This window comes from Bactrocera latifrons, unplaced genomic scaffold (assembly GCF_001853355.1).
Source record: "Bactrocera latifrons isolate USDA-ARS-PBARC rearing strain unplaced genomic scaffold, ASM185335v1 scaffold_183, whole genome shotgun sequence".
Classification (NCBI taxonomy): Eukaryota; Metazoa; Arthropoda; class Insecta; order Diptera; family Tephritidae; genus Bactrocera; species Bactrocera latifrons.
The window spans coordinates 382,573-391,791 of record NW_017535330.1 but is presented as its reverse complement, the minus strand read 5'-3'; the positions used below and the strand labels follow the sequence as shown (position 1 = coordinate 391,791).

The 9,219-nt window shown below is 35.9% G+C and overlaps 1 protein-coding gene across 3 annotated transcripts in view; it reads left to right on the top strand.

Annotated features, from left to right (window-relative positions):
* LOC108967352 (glycoprotein-N-acetylgalactosamine 3-beta-galactosyltransferase 1-like) overlaps window positions 1-8,561 on the top strand; it is a 12,606-nt gene extending 4,045 nt beyond the window's left edge. For all 3 annotated transcript variants that reach the window (XM_018930704.1, XM_018930702.1, XM_018930703.1), the window contains 4 exons: window positions 6,643-7,255; window positions 7,333-7,429; window positions 7,492-7,770; window positions 7,846-8,561. In XM_018930704.1, coding sequence (XP_018786249.1) covers window positions 6,732-7,255; window positions 7,333-7,429; window positions 7,492-7,770; window positions 7,846-8,040 — 1,095 coding nt within the window. In that variant the 5' untranslated portion in view covers window positions 6,643-6,731 and the 3' untranslated portion in view covers window positions 8,041-8,561. The remainder of the gene's footprint in view (window positions 1-6,642; window positions 7,256-7,332; window positions 7,430-7,491; window positions 7,771-7,845) is intronic.
* The last annotated feature ends 658 nt before the right edge of the window (window positions 8,562-9,219 follow it).

Genomic DNA, 9,219 nt, shown 5'->3' with positions numbered 1-9,219 from the left:
AATTGATTCGCCTTTATGCTTCGAACTTCGCCTTTATATTATATTGTATGTATTTGGACTTATGAGGTTCATGTGTCGAAGATGGAAAATAAACAGTTAAGCTTCTTTAARCAATAAAAAAAGTTTATGTGTATAAATAATAGACACACAATTGTGAATATTTATTTACATATGTACACATGTGCACGCTATATACATATATCCTATACATGTATATATATAGGGCCCACGATTTCGTTAATTGTTATTGATATGTCACTTTTGCTTTTTTGCAATAATTAGTATATTATTTTTAGATACCCATGCATTTTGGAATATTTCGTTATAATTTATATTTTTGTTTTTAATTATTAGGCGGCACCACTTTTGCGTACTTAAATTTGCCAATAATTAAATAATAAGTAGACTTATAGCTCTTTGAAAATGTATAGTTTCTCATCTCCAAAGAAAGTATCTTCAATTTGTTTGTTTTTCTGTACTTCACTTTTGTTTTATTAGTTGAATATTCATCGAACTTTTTTCAGAATGGTCCCACAGTGCTGCATCTCGCATCATCAGTCACTCGTTTGACGCTAATTCAACGCGACGCGCGTACTTACAAATCGCGAATTGAGCGCACACACACACGCTCCCCATATAACATAAGACTCATAGTCGGCAAACAGTTTCTGACTTTCCATTAGGGGTACGACTTACTAATTAATAAAGTATGTAAAAATAAAGTATAAAATATGTTTCAACCACACTACTTAAAATACGCTAACTGATACTTCCGATTTCACCTTGAACAAACGAGTGCATACATGTGGACACAACACCTAATTTCAAACAGTCGCACTGAAATGTTATGCCCCTAATTGACATATGTACATACTTACATGCATATGTTGTATTTGCGAGTATATCGGTTTGAGCAAACGTTAATCACATATAATTGCGGAATGTACCGAAAATCAAATAAAATAACACCACAAAATACCAAAATAACTGTTTTACTCATTTTTTACCAAATTGTAATGACGTGATGAGGACCAAAGCGGTCGGTCGACGTTGGATTTGCATTCGCGATGAGGCGTGCTGCTAAATAACGACCCTGTCTGTTAAGCGTCGCGCAAGTCAAACAGTCAGCAAGTAATTACAAACATTTAACACACACACACTCTGGCCTAAAGTACATTATGTAAATATGCACATACTTAATAAATATTCGCTTTGTAGTGACAGTGGAGTGGCGCGTGCGCACAGTATTTTTGGCAACAAGTTAGCTTGTATTCGTTGGCTGCGCGACGGAGCGTTTGCTTATTTCTTAGGCTTTGAGCAATTTTTCCGCTCGCCTCCTTTTTACTTTACCAAAATGGGCTTAACGCGCTGACAACGCCAACGGCGGCATTAAAACCATATATAATAGCAATAAAATTATTCATTCAACGGTGATGCTGTTATTTGCTTGCACATTGCGACTCTGTAAATATAAACAAATGAACATACAGTAATGAGCAAAACAAAGGCATTTTTAGTTCTGCATATACAGGTGCATTTCTTTTAGTAGCTATGTGTTCAGTTTGTATGGAAGCTATATGCTGTAGTAATCCGATCTGAGCAATTCCTTCGTAGATTACATTATTATCTTAGAAAATAACYTGTGCCAACTTTTGTGAAGATATATTGTTAAATGTGAAAATTTTCCATATAAGTACTTGATTCCGATTGTTCAGTTTGTATGCCAGCTATATGTTATAGTGGTCCGATATCGGCAGCTCCGACAGATGAGCGCCTTCTTGAAGAGAAAATGACRTTTGCAAATTTCAAAACTATATCTTAAAAGCTGAGGGACTAGTTCGTATACATACAGACGGACATGGCTAAATCGCCTCAGCTCAACATACTGATCATGAGTATATATACTTTATAGGGTCCCCAACACTTCCTTCTGAGTGTTACAAACTTCGTGGCAAACTTAATATAATATACCCTGTTCACCCTTCCCCGGTGTATCWCTTATAACATAGCATGGTATAATAAGATCTCTATTTATTTTTTATTGATCCGTTCGTAAGGCAGATATTTACTATGGTAGTTCGATAAATACAACTTCTTCAGATATTACTACGCTATTTTGAAGAAAAATATATGCTAATTTTCGATTGCTTACTAAATAAACTATTTTTCCATACGAGGATTGGAGTTTGAATGGTCAGCTATTTGCTATAGTTGTCCGAYATCTGCGGTTCCGATAAATTATCATCTTCTTGGACATAATATCAAAATTTATGATCGATATTGAAAGCTGAGAGCTAGTTCGCATTTATACTGAGAGACGAAAATKGCCAAATTAACTCAGCTCGTCACGCTGATCATTGATATATAATACAATATATAAAGTATGGGGTCTCCAAAGTTTCATTTTGAGTGCTACGAACTTTCGTGAAACACATTATACTATTCCTTGACTAATCTCCAACACTATTATTTCCTAAAAATTTTCACACATTTTGCTGAGTGTGAAAAGCACWAGATTTTTCAATTAAATGGAAACAGTGTCAGAAAAGTAATTTTCCTGTAGTTTTTTTAGACTGTGTGACCAGTTGACCATTTAAGTAAATCAGTTTAGGAGGTAAATAGTTTCAAAACCTTTCAGACCATGTTTTTTCTCACCACTGTATATGTATCGTGTAGGCATATACAGGTTGGTATCATATACATACATATTTATATATGTTTATATGTATCGTATACATTAACATAGTTGTTGTTGTGGGTTTTTTGTTGATGATCGTGGAGTTTGGTATTTTTGTCATTAGTGTCTCTCAGCATCTGTGTTTTATTTGTAGTTTTTGTTTTGYTGATGTTATTGCGTCAACGTGACCGCATGACTCACTAAACGAACAACCAGCCTAAACAAAGTCTTGGCTCGCAGCAACCGAACAGCAGCACTTGTTGCATGTGCATGTGTTGATTGGTATGTCAACAATGCCGAGCGCTACTACCGGCATATCTTCATAATTGTGCATTCAATATTGAATACTATGGGATTGGTTGTGCAATATTAAAAAAAAATGTTAGGCAAATTTCATTGCTTATATATTGTTACAATATTTTAGAAATTAAAATATAAGTCAATTGGCTTTGCTCAAGTATTAATCAAAGCTAACATTTCAAATCATTAAATCTAATCAATTTACAGTGCGTTCAAAAAATATTGCTTTCGTTGTAAAAAGTTTAGGTAGCGTTTGTTGGAAAAATTTTGTATTTATGGGAAATATGTACATACTCGTATATTGTTTCGTTTATACACTAGTGGCCACGCAAACCTTATCACTAAAAATGTTCAAGTATTGGGAATATTTGACCAGACTTTATAGCGGTACTTTTTGCGATGTAAAAATGTTTTTTGTTTAGAAATAACATGTTATTAATCAAAAATATTWAAAATTAAAAACATTCAGCTATAGATATATCAATTGAAAAATAGTGAGCTTTACAACATAAGCTCGAAATGGAAGGGACTGACATGCGATGAAAAAACTAAATTTTTTTTATTTTATTTCATTTACTCTGAAATTAATGTTTTATTATTTTTTTTTTTTTAATTTAAACAAGAAGTTTAGTCGGAATATCACTTTAAAATAATAAAATCGGCCCCTATTGTATAAACACATAAAAGTTCATTTGTGTTTTATTCATCAAACGTAATAAATTAAAAACTACAATTATAATTAAACAATATAATTTAGTTTACTTTTGCTTGCTTAAACCTTAAAAAAAAAAATTTTTTTTTTAATCCCGAACTTACGAAAACGCCCGAAAAAAATTAAGGAAGTATATCTACATCTTTGATAGCAACTTGCAACTAAATTTTCCYCATTTTTCCACAGGAAGTGACCTCCAGATATGTTGGTTGGTATTGTTAAAGCAAGCAAATAGTTTTCTTGTTTCAATTGAGCACAGAGTTTGCTAATTTTTCCGTATCATCGTCTTTTTTCAGAATCTAATCATAGCAATTTTTGCCGTAAAATATTTCAGCTGACTTCAATAAACCTTTTTTATAAAGGTTTGTTTTTTTTTCTTAGCCAAACACTTCTCAAGGGGTTGAACGTTTTTATTTAATACGTTTTTATTTRATTCCATGTTTGTGTTCTTACATAACTTAATTTTCATTAAACTTTTGACTAACCTCTCATAATTTAAGTTACAAGTTTATTTTTCGCGGTAACTTTTTAACCAAATACTCTACAGGTGTGATTCCTTTATACCCTGAACGGGGTACATCACGTTCGACACTATGTTTGTAACACCCAAAAGAAAAGTCAGAGACCCTATAAGCTTGCCTTTCTGAAGGACATAAAGTACATTCGACAAAAGAAGATCCAACSTGTTGAATGGTAATAAAAGCATAACGCCAGGAAAAGGCGAGCCCGATGCCCCAATCGACGACGATGGAGCAGACGTTCCATTGCCCGACCAGGAAGAAGTTCGAACAACAATTACCCGTCTGAAGAACGCCAAAGCGACGAGGGCCGACGGATTGCTGACCGAGCTATTCAAACATTGCGGCAAAGAGGTGATGACGAGCATGCATCAGCTTCTTTATAAAATATGGCCAGACGAAAGCATGCTCATCGATTGGAGTTTAAGGGTGATCTGCCCAATCCACAAAAAGGGAGACAAAGCTGCATTTGACAGCATGAAAATGAGCTGCTTTTAAGCCGCGATGTCTGAATTTGTTATCCCCGCAAAACTAATACGGCTGTGTAAACTGACGCTGAGACCAGCAAAAGCTCCGTCAGGATCGGGAAGAACGTCTCCGAGCCGTTTGATACCAAACGAGTTTTCGGACAAGGCGACTCCCTATCATCCGACTTCTTCAATCAGCTGCTGGAGAAAATAATTCGAGCTACAGAAATTAATTGGGCAGGTACAATCTTTTAAAAGAATGTACAGCTGCTGGTGTACGCCGCTGACAGTGATATCATTATCATTGGSACAATAACCSCACAATTAGTTCTGTTTTCTCCAGACTGGATAAGGAAGCAAAGCAAATGGGTCTGATTGTGAACGAGGGCAGAATGAAATATTTAAAAAAAAAAAACAGTCGTCGCACAACTCGACTTGGCCTCCACGTCACTGTTGACAGTCATAGATATTTTCGTCTATCTTGGAACCAGGGYAAACACCACCAATCAGTTACGCTTTTCGAGAGAAAGATTCTGCGAAAGATTTATGGTCCTTTGCACGTTGGCCACGACGAATATCGCATTCGATAGAATAGCTGGTCATGTCCTACGTATGGACGAAAACCTCCATCTCTGGAGGTATTCGACGCAGAGGAAAAGGAAGACCTCCACTTCGTTGGAAAGACCAGGTTGGAGGGACTTGACTTCGCTTAGAATCTCCAATTGACACTACCTTGCGAAAAGATGAAACGACTAGCGCGCTGCTGTTAACTCGGCTATAATCGCGAAAGCGGTGTCTACACGAGTAAAGAAGAAGAAAGAAGATCCATTAAATTTTGCATACGGAAAAATTTCTGTTGCCGAAATGTTCAGCATGTTGGAAAACACATTCGGTGATAATTATTTTACGCGATCAAGTGTTCTGAAAGAGAAAAAAAGGAACTGTTGCATAAGTTTCGACGMTTCCTAGTCAGATATCTTACTGGTACCGTTGGAATATCTGAAGGATCCCTGAAAACAATTTTGACAGATCRTTTGGGGCTAACAAAAGTAAAAACACGGTTGGTTCCAAAATCATTGAATTTTTTCCATAAACAGCGTCGGAAGYAGACGATCAATCGACTGACAGCTCTCGGCTTTTTCACCACCATGCACCGTCGTATACTTTTCGCCTGATTTAGCTTCGTGTGGTAAGTTTTTCAGAAAACCCAAACGACCGTTCCGGGGATACCGTTTCGAGCCGATTGAAGACGTTAAGTGTGAATCGCCACGCACATTGAAGGCTATTCAGCAAATTGACATAAGAAATTGTTCGGGGATTAGAAAAAACATATTTTTTAATATGAAGATCTGCCAACACTTGAAGGTATTTCTCCGGCTTTTATCCTAGCAAGTTRCAAGTGTCTAAAATTATCGGTTACACCCGAAGTTATACCTACCTTACTTATAAGTCGTTGTTTATTTGCAAACAAAGCTAGCGCAGGGTGCCGCCTGTCTGATCATCTGCATACGTCGCATGACACCTAGATCCAACTTTTTTATACTCATATACCCCATAACATGATAAGACCGCTGTGCCTTCGAAGAGCAAAGAACACCCCACTTCATAGGTTACCCTTTATATTATAATGACACTGTGCGCAAACTGATATTGTGAGATCGTCATTCGACCAATCGTGAGAATAATAATAAAAATAAATAATAGTACTAGCCGATTTTATCGAAATATAAATGGCAACCGACGTATAAAAACAGATCTCCCAACTGCAAAAGGTATTTAGCCAGAACCCCCACAGCAGCTTTACATTGAGCAGAATTCAGCGGAGGATTTTCCCAGCCATTCAGCGTTGAAAACAACTTAGATTTGAACATGAATTTTTGTTAGATATTATTTATTACCAAAATATTCGCAAAAAAACTACGAGATATGATTTATACTTAATTCAAAAATATTGTTTTATATTTTCAGAATTTCGCTACATACAAACTCTAAATAAATAAATCCGTGGTGATGAGCCGCATTTCGAATATTTCTCTACAATTCAAACTAAAACCAAAATGCTGCGTCGAAATATTTCGAATCACATTCGCCCGTTATTGATGCTGTTCGCCGGACTCATAATTGGCTTYTCATTCTCTCAGCAACTTCGCAACAACGATTGCGCCTTTCGACTGAGCTTGCCCAGTGGTGTCTTTTCGGCAAGAGAAGATGAATATGAAGGTCATACAATTCCGCTACTGCCGGCCGGAGCAGATRATCTGCTGACACGTTCTCTCAYTGCTACCACAGACAATAATACGCTGGCAGCGCAGCTGTACAATGAAACGCGTGTGCTTTGTTGGGTACTAACTAGTCCCGCTAATCATGCCAAAAAGGCCATCCATGTCAAAAATACATGGGGCGCGCGCTGCAATCGCATACTGTTCATGAGCTCGSATAGTGACAAGGAACTGGGTAGCGTGAAATTGCCGGTCAAGGAGGGGCGTGGGAATTTGTGGCACAAAACGAGGGAGGCAATGAAATACATCTACGACCATCACTTTGACGAAGCTGATTGGTTCCTGAAGGCTGACGATGACACGTAAGATTTTTTCGATCGCTTCGTTATTCAATTCATACAATAATTTTTTTTACCGTTTGAATATTTAAAATTTTCAGTTATGTCATTGTGGAGAATTTACGCGCCTTCTTATATCCCTTCGACAGCAAAGCTCCTATATATTTCGGTTGCAAGTTCAAAAAATATGTGAGACAAGTGAGTGCATTAAAAATGAAAATATGTGTATTACTTTATTAAATTTCCCTACTTCCTTGCAGGGCTACATGTCTGGTGGGGCCGGCTATGTATTGAGCAAAGAGGCTGTTAAACGCTTCATGGAGGAAGCCTATACAAATGAGAAAATCTGTCGCAAGCGTTCCGGTGGTGCTGAGGATAAAGAAATGGGCAGTTGCTTACAGAATGTTGGCGTGGTGGCTGGTGACTCACGTGATGAGTTCAAACGTGGTCGGTTCTTTCCGTCGGGTCCCCAAGGACACATTATACCAAAAAATAAATCGGCGTGGTACTGGCGTTATATATTTTACAAAACAGAAGATGTGAGTTCTATATACCCAACATATCATATATGTATGTGGAACAGTAACGTAATTGCTGGTTGACAATATTTCTAGGGTCTCAACTGTTGTTCAGATTATGCAATATCTTTTCACTATGTGCAACCATCCTATATGTACGTGTTGGATTACCTTATATATAGCTTGCGTCCTTTCGGGATTTTCAAACAGATCGAAGCACTGCCAGCGAAACGAAATATGACTGATTTGTTGGAAAAGTGGCGGAAGGAAGAGTCTGACAACCCTTTATAAGTATGTCTTCGAAGATATTTAGTATACACGCGCGTGTAAATAATTTTGAAGTTAATCTGAAAACTTAATAAGAAAGAAGTTATTAATATAACAGAAGCGAACTAAATCTTAAAAACAAACTGGCTCTGGCAGTAGAGTGAACAGAACTTACTGAAATTTGGAGCTGGAGTTTGTCCACATACTTAKGTATATAGATCTTTCAATTTTGTCATTATAGTGCCTTAAATCATTATTTATTTATCATCTAGACCGTGGCAAATTTGATTATTGATTTATGTATGTACATATGTCATCAAAATATTTTAAAATAGTTTAGTCTACATATAAGATTAGTTTAATTATTRTTAAAAATCAACTGTGTGTTTTTAAATCATATTGGACATTAAATRGTGCCACTAAACTTGTGCTGTGTCGTAAATTATAACCCATAAATGTATATATCTACATACTTATAAGTGATATAATGTGATAAGTGTAAATGCAAATTAAAAAATATTATTTCATTGAATGTGTCCATATAATTTTGAAGATTTGTAATTTTAGTTTAAAATATTGTTCAAAAGAAATGAGAAGCCACATTAACGAAATACTTTTATACATGAATTTTGTGTATTTTGTACATAGAATGTATGTTCCATAGAAAAGTCGGATGATTATATGAAATAATGCTAGCAGAGAGTTTAATACCTCTATTACGGTCTCCAACTCCACTCGATGGAATTGAAATTAAAGCAATTCAACTTCAGATCAACCAAACTCTTTTTCATAACTAAACAGCACAAAATATTTAAAATAAAAATCAAAACAATTCAATTAAGTTATTGCTCACGGAAAGGTGAATAGTTATTAAAACGGACATAACTTTGGATTTATAATACGGTGACAAAAATATTGGGTCCTAAAATTATCTGCTGTATMTACGAAAAAGCCTTCGTGATCACTCAAATTTATTGAAACTTCCTAACACCAAGTAAGCCGAGGTTTTATTGAAAGTTAAACGGGTTGTTTTTTGGGTTTATTCTTTTCGAGCTCAAAAATTGGTATTCCTTTCTACGTCGTTTTACAAAATAACTGAAAAAAATAGTTTTCTACCCGTTTTCCATTTCAACTGCAACTGCTAGTACTTATTAGTTGAAATTTTTTGATACTCTAGTCAACCACACTAGCTTACAGAAAAAA